The sequence below is a fragment of the Nomascus leucogenys genome, chromosome 10 (genome assembly GCF_006542625.1).
Source record: "Nomascus leucogenys isolate Asia chromosome 10, Asia_NLE_v1, whole genome shotgun sequence".
Classification (NCBI taxonomy): domain Eukaryota; kingdom Metazoa; phylum Chordata; class Mammalia; order Primates; family Hylobatidae; genus Nomascus; species Nomascus leucogenys.
The window spans coordinates 91,078,860-91,091,416 of NC_044390.1; the positions used below are offsets into that span (position 1 = coordinate 91,078,860).

Below are 12,557 nucleotides of genomic sequence, written 5' to 3' on the forward strand. Positions count from 1 at the left end.
GTGTGTGTGTTAGAAGTGAGTATGAGAACATTGATCTTTACCTCTGTGCAATGTCTGCAGGGTACAGGCTGCGGGGAGTCAGCCTGGGGCAGAATGTGCCTGGGATGCTCTTCTTACACAGAGGGACCTTTCCCTGACTGATCATGTTCCTTAGTTTCTTAGAGGAGGGAAGCAGGCAGCCAGCAGCCTTTGAACTAAATTCAGCATGTATTTGAGGAAGTGGTTTCCAAAGGAGCTCTTGTTTAGATAATACTGTTGTTGGCCCCGTGTACACTGGAGGCATCAGGGCAGACCCTTCCCAAGAATTCCGCTGGACTTTTCAAGGAAGAGAAACTTTAGCTGCATTATGAGTATGTTTCTGGGGTCTGAGCCTGAGAAGTACAAAGTTTTCTTAGCATACTAGAATTTAAATTTATATTATGTCATAGAACCATTTTTTTTCGGAAAGTCTATTTCCAGAAGGACTGTATGCAAAGCCAGAATCCATCCATCCATCCATCCGTCCGTCCGTCTGTCCATCCATCCATCCATCTGTCCATTCATTCATAGATTTATTCATCTATCCGTCTATTCTTCTGTTTGCCCATCTGTCTGTTTTTCCATCTACCTGTCCACTTATCCATCTACCCATCTGTTCATTCACCTGTCCATTCACCTACCCATCCATCCATCCATCCATCCATCCATCCATCCATCCATCTGTCCATTCAATGGATGGTCCAATCTGTCTGTCATTATCAATGTATGAATTAATTACCCAATGTCTTTGCTTATGTTAAATGAAGAAAGGGACAAATGCTTGTCTTAAAGCTTGATGCTTTGTAAGCCCCTGAGTTGAAACAGGTGAAACCAAGAGAAGCAGAAGTGTCGATGTGTGGACAGGCATATCACACCCCCTGGGTGGGACTGCATTGTTGAATTCTTGTCTGTCCATCTGTCTGTCCATCTGCCCATCCATCAATTTGTCCATTCGTCCATCTGTCCATCCATCCATCCATTCATTAATTGAATTAACATATATTTATTCAGCTCTTCCTATGGGACTGGTGCTGTGTAGTCAACACCTATGCAGTTCCTGCCCTCATGAAGCTGTAGTATCGTAAGGGAGACAAACTTCAACAAACACAATCACAGATGGATATATACAGTTGCAACCTTTGAGAAGCCCCATGAAACGGAAACCGAGGTGCCCTGGAGAGTAACGGGAGAAATGAGCTTGAGTTGGGATGGTCAGCCAAGGCCTCTCTGGCTCCCGCTTTGCGATACTGCTATTCTCTTTTCTTTTTTATAAAAATCAAGGTGGATGAATACGGCACGCAGCAGCCAATTGCCTTGCTGAAGCTGCTGTTGGAAAAAGGCTACTTATATGACCGTGGCAAGGAGCTGAACTGTAAAAGCATTCGAGACCTTGGGTTTATTGCTGCAATGGGAAAGGCTGGAGGAGGCCGTAATGAAGTTGACCCAAGATTTATTTCACTATTCAGCGTCTTCAACGTGCCATTTCCTTCAGAGGAGTCTCTGCATTTAATTTATTCCTCCATCCTGAAAGGCCATACCTCGGTAACTTGATTTTAACTAGAAGTCTAAACCAGAAGACCTTGTGCTGGGGGGAAACATACACAGGGCTGACTTACCCATTTAGGCACAGCAGGGTTAGGGCCCTCGATACTTTTAAGGGCCTATGAAAATGTTTTAATTTCTTTCAAAATCAGAAGGAAAAAAATCATCTTTATACGATGCCATTATAAAATGTAATTGTAATGTGTTTTTATGGAGGAAGGGGTCCATGGAGGCAAAAGTGCCTTGGGCCCGTGGGAGTCCTGATGTGGCTCTGAGGTGCTCATGCCACATTGAGTGACAGTGAAGAATCAACTAGCAGGCTGGGGCCCTGGAGTCAGTCCCCTTCTGCTTCGGGAGCAGGTCTCTTGAACTCTCCTAACCTCATTCTCATTTGGAGCGGGGAGATGATGATGGTCCCCACCTCACTGGGTTTTGGGAGGATGAAAGGAGAGAAATGTGTGTAAAGGGTGCCTAGTGCATAGCAGCTACTTATTAGTTACTAGTTACTGCTGTTATTATTATGGTTTACTTGGCTCCTCCAAATGGAACCCATTCATTTAAACAACCATCTTCTGATCTGGCGTCTCCCTGCTAAAGCGGGGTCTGCGCACTCGGAGGCTCCAGGGGCCAGGTGGGTAAGATAAAGGTGTGGAGTGGCCAGGCCTGATCAGTAGGAACTGTGAGCATGTGGCCCGTTCATGCCCCACCTGAAGGCATTTGCTTTCAAAACTGTGAGGTCTGTGCTGGTCAAATAAAACTCCCACCGAGGCTGGTTGGGGTCTTTGATTTCACATTATGTTGACCTGACAGTTAATGTGAAAATCTAGAGCAATACAAACAAATCAGGCCAGGGGCAGTGGCCCATGCCTGTAATCCTAGCACTTTGGGAGGTTGAGGCAGGTGGATCACTTGAGGTCAGGAGTTCAAGACTAGCCCGGTCGACATGGCAAAACCCCATCTCCACTAAAAATACAAAAATTAGCCAGGTGTGGTGGCAGGCACCTGTAGTCCCAGCTACTTGGGAGGATGAAGCAGGAAAATTGCTTGAACCTGGGAGGTGAAGGCTTTAGTGAGCCAAGATCATGCCACTGCACTCCAGCATGGGCAACAGAGTCTCAATCTAAAATAAATAAATAAATAAAATAATAAACAAATAAAAAATAAGTATTAAAATTCACATAATGGCTGAGCATGGTGGCTCACACCTGTATCCCAGCAGTTTGGGAGGCTGAGGAGAGTGGATCACTTGAGCCCAGCAGTTTGAGACCAGCCTGGGCAATGTGGTGAAACCCTGTCTCTACAAAAAATGTGAAACAATTAGCCAGGTATGGTGGTGTCCTGTAGTCCCAGCTACAAGGGAGGCTGAGGTGGGAGGATCACTTGAGCTCGAGAGGTCAAGGCTGCAGTAAGCCCTGATCATGCCACTGCACTGCAGTCTGGGAAACAGAGCAAGACCCCATCTCAAAAAAAATTCCCATAACACAAAATTCGTTATTATAGCCATTTTAAAGTATACAATTCAGTGGCATTTAGTCCATTCACAGCGTTGTGCAACCATCAGCACCGTCTAACCCCAGAACATTTTCATCACCCCGGAAGGAAACCCACACACATTAGCACCTACTCCCATCCCACCTCTCATTCCCAGGAACCATGAATCTACCTTTTGTCTCCATGGAGTTTTCTATGTTGGGTATTTCACATAAATAGAGTCATAAGGCACGTGGCTTTCTGTGCCTGGCTTGCTTCACTCCTCATCATGTTCTCAAGGGTCATCCGTGCTGGAGCTTGTGTCTGTCAGTGCTTCATTCCTGGTTTGTTTTGTTTTGTTTTGAGATGGAGTCTCCCTCTGTCACCCAGGCTGGAGTGCAATGGTGTGATCTTGGCTCACTGCAACCTCCGCCTCCTGGGTTCAGGTGATTCTCCTGCCTCAGCCTCCCAAGTAGCAGGGATTACAGGTGCGCACCACCATGCCCAGCTAATGTTTATATTTTATTTTAATAGAGATGGGGTTTCACCGTGTTGGTCAGGCTGGTCTTGAACTCCAGGCTGGTCTTGAACTCCTGACCTCAGGTGATCTGCCCACCTTGGCCTCCCAAAGTGCTGGGATTACAGGCGTGAGCCACTGTGCCTAGCCAACTTCATTCCTTTCTATAGCTCAGTAATATTCCATTGTACGGCTCTGCCACATTTTGTTTATTCATTCATCTACTGAAGGACATTTGTGTGTTGGGGGATGTCTTTGCATTTTTCAGACGTTTCATGAGAGCATTGTGGCTGTGAGTGGCAAGCTGACATTCTGCACGCTAGCACTTTACAAAAATATTGTGCAAGACCTACCTCCCACTCCATCAAAGTTCCATTACATCTTCAACCTTCGAGATCTCTCACGGGTTTTTAATGGTCTTGTCCTCACTAATCCGGAGCGGTGAGTTTGGTTTATCTTACTAAAATATGCCCCACAGGTATGATGGTTTTCTTATCCTTTTAAGACAGAGGGCTTATCAATGGATTTGATGAATCATCGTATGAATTAATTGCCCAATGTCTTTGCTTATGTTGAAGAAGAGAGACCAACGCTTGGCTTAAGGCTTGATGCTTTGTAAGCCTTTGAATTGAAACAGGCAAAACCAAGAGAAGCAGAAGTGTGGACAAGCCTATCACACCCCTCGGGCAGGACTGTGTTGTTGACTTCTCGTTTTCAGTTCTGAAGTTGGAATTTTCCTGCATGGAGCCTTTTGCTCACGTAACTCAATTGTTGCCAGTTGGTTATAGGATGTGTGTCTTTATGAGAAGTAAGCAGAGGACAGAAAAGATTTAAGTCACGATATAGGGAAATTTCCGATTAAAACTAGGCTTATGCCTTCACACGAACGTCTACTTTAGCCTATGTGGATTCGCAAGCATAGTCCAATTATGTGGATTCATATTACGAATCCAGAAGATACTGAAAAATGAATTGAGAATTTTCCATGTATCCTGTTTTTGAGTGCCTTGAAACATACAGAATGTCAGGGGCGGTCAGGAGAGGGCAGCTCCAGGTGTTTCAGGTGGAGTGACTGTTCTTTGCTAGAATGCAGGGAAAGTTCTGGAACTGGGGCCAGATGAAGTTGGCTCTTAGGAAAAGGAGCTGTTGGCCAGGCACAGTGGCTCATGCCTGTAGTCTCAGCACTTTGGGAGGCCAAGGGGGGAGGATCACTTGAGCCCAGGAGTTTTAGACCAGCCTGGACAGCATAGTGAGACTCCATCTCTACAAAAACACTTCAAAAATTAGCTGAGTGTGGTGGTATGTGCCTGTAGTCCCAGCCACTTGGGAGACTGAGGTGGGAGGATCACTTAAGCCCAGGAATTTGAGGTGGCAGTGAGCTATGATTGTGCCAAGGTACCAGCCTGGGTAACAAAGCGAGACCCCACCTCTTAAAAAAAGAAAAAAGAAAGAAAAAGAAGTTGCCAGTGACCCTGATGCTGATTTTAAATTCATGTATTCCAACAAGTAGGGATGATGTCAGGTACTTATTTTACGTCATTTATAGACAACGCTCTTTTTTTCTTTCCTACAGTAAGATAAGCTACGGATGATGACTTTAGGGGGGTTACACTACTTTCTTAGCTTCTGTTGGACTGTCTGGTTAGATTTCATTAACGTTGAGACTAGAGGGGCAGGACTGGAGAAATGTTGGGCCTTTATTGTGCTCTGTGCATCTGTCTGAATGTCACAGCTGTCAGCCCTGGTATCCTTCAGGTGACTTCCTGGCTGATTTTTGTCCCTTCCATTCTGCAGATTCCAGACGGTGGCCCAGATGGTGAGAGTCTGGAGGAATGAGTGTCTGAGAGTCTTCCACGACCGGCTGATCAGTGAAACAGACAAGCAGCTGGTCAGTACATCCAATGCTTCTTCTCAGGAAATTCTTCTCAGGAAAATAAACAAGCGCCAAAAGTGTTTTTTACGTAAGATGTGAATTGCGGAAAAATAGGCACGAAAGGTCAATGGGGCAAAGGAGGGTGGATTGGTTATTAAGCGCCTTGCATCAACTGAAAAAAAATAGAATGCAAATTATTTTAGATAATAATAGTGTATCCTCTGTTCCTAACAAGTTTCAGCCCGTGTACTGTTGTTGAGTTTGGGACCTTAAGTGGGCTTCTGTTTCAAGGTACAACAGCACATAGGCGGCTTGGTTACGGAACATTTTAACGATGACGTGGAGGTGGTGATGAGGGATCCCATATTGTTTGGAGACTTCCGGATGGCTCTGCACGAAGGAGAACCACGCATTTATGAAGACATCCAGGACTACGAGGCGGCCAAGGCTCTGTTCCAGGTGGGGATGAGCCCCACCCTGTCCGTGGGCTCACTTTCTCCTGAGCATGGGCCAAGCGGGAGCTGAGCATTGCGCGGGTGCCCAGGAGCCTAACACCTGTGGCTCTGTCTGAGGGCTTGAAATACAGGCTTGTGTCTGGTCCGGTGGTTCCCACATCCAGCATGCTTGGGAATGACGTTAGGAAATTGTTAGACTCCTGGGGCCACCCCGTGAGATTTCTGCGCTGGGCCCATGGAGGTCCCCGGATTCTGGCACACAGCCAGGTTTGGGAACCACGTGTTTGACTCCCTAATATTCGTTTTCTTTTAAATTCATGAGATGAGCTTTGTTACCTGCTTTGGGTCGCTGCTGGCCAATCAAAGCCCAGCAGATGGAAATCTCGATTGTGAAAGCTAGATTAGTCCTGGAGACCCAAACAGTTTAATTATTTTAACTACTATAGATGTTCAGAAAAATCTCTCTTCCATTCTTAATCTCCTCTGGACAAAAGGAGGGAGTCTGTCACTTAAAATCCAGTGATCCTTTAAGACTTTATTTATTTATTTATTTATTTTGAGACAGGGTCTCTCTCTGTCACCCAGGCCACAGTGCAGTGGTACGATCACGGCTCTCTGCAGCCTCAACCTCCTGGGCTCAAGTGATCTTCCTGCCTCAGCCTCCTGAGTAGCCGGGACTACGGGCACACATCACCGTGCCCAGCTAATTTTTTTGTTTTTATTTTTGTAGAGACGTAGTCTTGCTCGGTGGCCCAGGTTGGTCTCGAAGTCCTGGGACCCTCCTCAGCCTCCCAAAGTGCTGGGATTATAGGCATGAGCCACCATGCTGAGTTTTAAATTCTTTTTTTTTCTTTTATACTTTAAATTCTAGGGTACATGTGCACAACATGCAGGTTTGTTACATATGTATACATGTGCCATGTTGGTGTGCTGCACCCATTAACTCATCATTTACATTGGGTATATCTCCTAATGCTGTCCCTCCCCCCTCCCCCCACCCCACAACAGGCCCTAGTGTGTAATGTTCCCCTTCCTGTGTCCAAGTGTTCTCATTGTTCAATTCCCACCTATGAGTGAGAACATGCGGTGTTTGGTTTTCTGTCCTTGCCATAGTTTGCTGAGAATGATGGTTTCCAGCTTCATCCATGTCCCTACAAAGGACATGAACTCATCCTTTTTAATGGCTGCATAGTATTCCATGGTGTATATGTGCCACATTTTCTTAATCCGGTCTATCATTGATGGCCATTTGGGTTGGTTCCTAGTCTTTGCTATTGTGAATAGTGCCACAGTAAACATACGTGTGCATGTGTCTTTATAGTAGCATGATTTATAATCCTTTAGGTATATGCCCAGTAATGGGATGGCTGGGTCAAACGGTATTTCTAGTTCTAGATCCTTGAGGAATCGCCACACTGTCTTCCACAATGGTTGAACTAGTTTACAGTCCCACCAACAGTGTAAAAGTGTTCGTATTTCTTCACATCCTCTCCAGCACCTGTTGTTTCCTGACTTTTTAGTGATCGCCATTCTAACTGGTGTGAGATGGTATCTCACTGTAATTTTGATTTGCATTTCTCTGATGGCCAGTGATGATGAGCATTTTTTCGTGTGTCTGTTGGCTGCATAAATGTCTTCTTTTGAGAAGTGTCTGTTCATCTCCTTCGCCCACTTTTTGATGGGGTTGTTTGATTTTTTTCTTGTAAATTTGTTTAAGCTCTTTGTAGATTCTGGATATTAGCCCTTTGTCAGATGGGTAGATTGTAAAACCCACCGTGCTGGGTTTTTAATTCTTTTTTTTTTTTTTAATGCAGGAAATTCTTGAAGAGTATAATGAAAGCAACACTAAAATGAACTTGGTTCTCTTTGATGACGCACTGGAGCATTTAACCCGGGTGCACCGTATCATCCGCATGGACCGTGGCCATGCCCTGCTGGTCGGGGTAGGGGGCTCAGGGAAGCAGTCTCTTTCGAGGCTGGCTGCCTTCACAGCCGGCTGTGAGGTCAGTCCACGTACCCTCCCAGAAATAGGTTTGCGATGCCAGTTTCTGCAGTTGGTAGTTCATGTACATATTGGAACAATCCACAGCAGATCATAGCATGATGTTTTCATAGAGTATCGAGGTGGGTGTCTTGGTTTGTTTTATTGTTTCTTGTTTTTGGCTTGATATTACTATATTTTAACTGAATAGCCAAAGCATCTAAGTACAGATGTTCTTTGGCTTAGGATAGGGTTACATCTTGATAAACTAATCATAAGTCAAAAATTTCGTGAGTTGAAAATGCATTTAATATTCCAATTAACCCATCGTAAAGTTGAAAAATCCTAAGTGGAACCATCAAAGCTGGGCACCATCTGTATTGCTTTGTTTTTAGGATGGAGAATGTCAGATCAAGTTAGAAAGTCAAATACAAGTACATCCTGTGAACGGTGATGTGTGTTCATATGGGGAGGGCTTGGCTCAAACCTCAGTGCACCCATAGTATGGGGTTGGCAATTTGCTGGCTGCCATATCTGCACAGCCTGCACACAGATCTGGGTTAATCTTAGAATCTTGTATTTTTAAACAGCTTTACTGAGATCGAATTCAAGTCCGTACAATCCACACATTGAAAGCATACAAGCCAATGCTTGTTGGCACATTCACAGATCTGTGCAACCAGACCACAGTCTACTTTAGAACACTTCTGTGGCTTCAGCCGGGCACCGTGGCTCACACCTGTAATCCCAGCACTTTGGGAGGCTGAGGCGGGTGGGTCACTTGAGGTCAGGAGTTCGTGACCACCCTTGCCAACATAGTGAAACCCTGTCTCTACTAAAAACAAAAAAAATATCCAGGCGTGGTGGCACGCACCTGTAATCCCAGCTACTCAGAGGCTGAGGCGGGAGAATCACTTGAACCTGGGAGGCAGAGGTTGCAGTGAGCTGAGATCATGCCACAGCACTCCAGCCTGGGAGACAGAGTAAGACTCTGTCAAAAAAAAAAAAAAAAAAAAAAAAAAAAGAACATTCTGTGGTTTCAAAAAGAAATCCCATGCCCTTTATAAAGTGATCACCGCCCTGACCTCCGCACCCTCCCCTCATCGAGCCCCGAGCAACCAACGGACTAATCTGCCTTCTGTCTCTATAGTCTTCCTATTCTAGACTTTCATGTGAATAGTGTGTGTGTCTGTTTTGTGTCTGGTGTCTTTCTTTTAGCACAGTGCTTTCAAAGTTCATGTTGCAGCATGCGTCGGTGACTCATTTTTTTTTGCCAAATAGGAGGCCCTCGCGTGGCTATGCCACGTTTCCTTTATCCACTGCTGGGTATGTTTGTTGTTTCCACCTGTTGGCTTTTGTGGACAGTGCTGCTGTGAGCTTTCATGCACAAGTTTCTGTGTGGACGTGTGTTTGCATTGCTCTTGAGTATGCTCCTGCAAGTGGCATTGCGGGATCCTATGATAACTCTATGTTTAATCGTTTGAGGAACCTCCAGGGTGTGGCTGCACCGTTTTCCATTCCTACCGGCAGCATCTGAGGGTTCCTGTTTGTCCACACCGTTCTTAGAATCGTACAGGTACCTCCTGCAGGTTCCACAGGTAACTCACCTGCAAGGGGCCTCTCGAAGTGGCGCAGACACTATGCATTGAGACGTAATTTGAAGAAGAGTCATGTCCCTGATTCACCCTTTTCTCCCCGACCCTTCATTAGTTCTCTGGTATCTGACTTCTTCCACTATTAGGGTCTCCCATTATCCAAAATGCCTCTGTTTTCACCTTTGGTTGCATGATACACATGCATGCTTATAATATTTTCAACTTACAATGGATTTATTGAGACGTAGCCCCATCTTAAGCTGAAAAGTGTACCCTAAAATGCAACTAGTACCTAACAGCAGCTATCTTTAGGTGATGAAATTACAAATGATCTTTATTTTCTTTAGACGTTTCTACATTACTTGAATTGTTGCAATGAGGATTATTCCATTTAGAGAGAGAGAGAAATGAGTGAGTCCATAACAGTAGTGATTCTTACTCCATGCAACGGACTGAAGTTTTGTCCGTGCCTGTTCTGGGTGTGGCGCAGGACGGGATCTGTATTCAGCCTCAGTTCTTCTCAGATGCTCAGCCACCCTCATGTCTACCTCAGAACCCTTTGATAAGTCTACCTTTAGAGAAGACACTTCTTGCAGAAGGGCCATTTTCATGACTCTTCTCCTAGCAAGCAAGAGGTGTTCTTCCCTCCCCCCCAGCCCCCCGCCACCGAGATGGAGTTTTGCTCTTGTCACCCAGGCTGGAATGCAATGACGCGATCTCGGCTCACTGCAACCTCCGCCTCCCCGGGTTCAAGTGATTCTCCTGCCTCAGCCTCCCGAGTAGCTGGGATTACAGGCACGTGCCACCATTCTCGGCTAACTTTTGTATTTTTAGTAGAGATGGGGTTTTGCCATGTTGGCCAGGATGGTCTCGAACTCCTGACCTAAGAGGTATTCTTTTGCACAGACTTTCTTGTTTGTCTTCAGTGTGTTTTCTGGAATCAGATTTAACTCAGCATCATTGCCATTACCACAGAGAGTCTTAGGCAGTTCAGGCTGTTATAACAAAGTGCACTAGAATGGCTGGCTCATGGACAGCAGGTGTTTGTTTCTCACCATTCTGGAGGCTGGGAATTCCAAGATCAGGGTGCCAGCATGGTCGGGCTCCAGAGAGGGCCCTCTCCTGGGTTGCAGATGGCTGGCTTCTCATGGCATCCTTACATGGATGGATGACAGCAAGAAAAGTCTTTGGGGTCCCTTTTATAAGGGCACTAATCCCATTCGTGAGGGCTCCACCCTCATCACCTAATCACCTCCTAAAAGCCCAACCTCCAAATACCATCACATTGGGGGTTATGATTTCAACAAAAGAATTTGTGTGTGTGTGTGGGGGGAGAACATTCAGTCCATTGCACGGAGTAAGAATCACTATTGTTATGAACTCACTCGTTTCTCTCCCTCTAAATGGAATAATCCGCACTGCAACAATTCAAATGATGCAGAAGCGTCTAAAGATCGCCACTGTTAGGTACCAGTAGCATTTTAGTGTATACTTTTCTTTTTTTAAATTATTTTTCTGTCATTTTAATTTTTGGTCTGGGAACCAACGGAATAATGCACACTTTTCAACTTACAATAGGGCTGTCTCAATAAACCCATCATAAGTTGAAAATATTATAGCTGAAAATGCACTTTTGATTTATATATTCAACTTACAATGGGTTTATCTGGATGTGACTCCATCGTTAAGTTGAGGAGTGTGCTGAAAGTGTAGCACTTTTGTGCCATGGCAAAGTCAAAAAATTCTAAGTTGAACCAGAGGAAGTCAGGGACCATATGTGCATTCATACACAAACATATTTCCTTCTTACCAGCAATGGGTTAATGTTATATATAACTTATGTAATTTTTCTCCACTGTGTCACTGCCTCTTTCCAAGTCAATAAATATGTATTTACATTGTCTTTGGAAGCGTTGGACAGTATTCCATTGTTTGGATATGCCACACATAACCCATTTCCAATGGCGGGCATTTAGCTTTGCCCTTGTTTTCTTATTACAAACAGTGCAGTGATGAACACCTTTGTTTATGTATCTTTGAATATAGTTCAGTTTTTTTTCCCCATAGGATCACTTTCTTTAGAAATTGGTAAATTGGCAGGTTAAAGGGTATATGCTCTTTTAAGGCTTTTGTTGCATGGCACCAGATTTTGCACTGGGAAGGTTGGACCTAAACTCATATGGAGTTTGCCTCTTTGGAGTGGAAAGGACCTAGGGATGCAGGACAGAAGGAAAGGAAAAAAGTGTCCTTATTAACAACCAATCACCCCACCACAAAGGATTATGCTAATTTATGCAACTGGCAGTGTCCGTTTTCACATATTCTTGCCAATACTAGATATTGTCATTCTGATATTTGTCAAGATTATAGGTAGAAAATATTGCAGTTTAAATGATCCTTTCTCCAATTAATAGTAAAGTTTGAATATCCTTTTATACATTTTTTGGACATTTACCTTTTCTCTTTTGTGTGTTGCCCCTTTATATACTTATTGGGTTGTGAGAACTCTTTATATAGGAGAGCAATCACAGTTCATTCAATGAATCCAGCTTCCAAAATTTCACAAATATTGGCCTTTTGTTTGAGGTATTTGTAAAAAAGGGAAAAACTAAATTATGCTTGATCTAGCTTTAAATCTGATGAAATACATAATTGAAATCATTCATTGTTAAAATGTAACTGTAATTGTTTTCCACATTTTTCTGTAGGATAAGGCATTCCCCACTGGAAAGTGTTTTTTTTTTTTTTTTTCTGTTGATTTGTCCAGGTAAATCTGAGGCATTTTCCCCTGAAGTAGCGCCTTGAGGAACAGCAGAGAGGATGTTGAGGGACAGAGATCTGGAGGAGGTTGAGAAAACACAGGGCTGTGTCTGGGCCCTAGGAAGTGGAGAGGGTTGGGTAGTGGGGTCAGAACAGGTGTTCAGAGAGTAGTGCCAGGCGCTGCTGGGGAGAGGAGGCGGCTGCACTCGGGAGGGGTGAGGAAGGTTTGCAGGCGACAGGCAGAACTGGAGACCAGAGTCTATTGGCCAGAAGGCATCCTGGTTGTGTTGCGTGCGTGTGTGTGCGTGCATGTGTGTGTGTGTGTGTGTGTGAGCGTGTGTTCTAG

The 12,557-nt window shown here is 44.7% G+C and overlaps 1 protein-coding gene across 2 annotated transcripts in view; it reads left to right on the top strand.

The window, feature by feature from the left end:
- Positions 1 to 12,557, top strand: part of DNAH10 (dynein axonemal heavy chain 10) — a 172,208-nt gene that overhangs the window by 110,463 nt on the left and 49,188 nt on the right. For both annotated transcript variants that reach the window (XM_030821624.1, XM_003276237.3), the window contains 5 exons: positions 1,300 to 1,560; positions 3,816 to 3,988; positions 5,342 to 5,435; positions 5,712 to 5,879; positions 7,690 to 7,878. In XM_030821624.1, the coding sequence (XP_030677484.1) occupies positions 1,300 to 1,560; positions 3,816 to 3,988; positions 5,342 to 5,435; positions 5,712 to 5,879; positions 7,690 to 7,878 (885 nt within the window). The remainder of the gene's footprint in view (positions 1 to 1,299; positions 1,561 to 3,815; positions 3,989 to 5,341; positions 5,436 to 5,711; positions 5,880 to 7,689; positions 7,879 to 12,557) is intronic.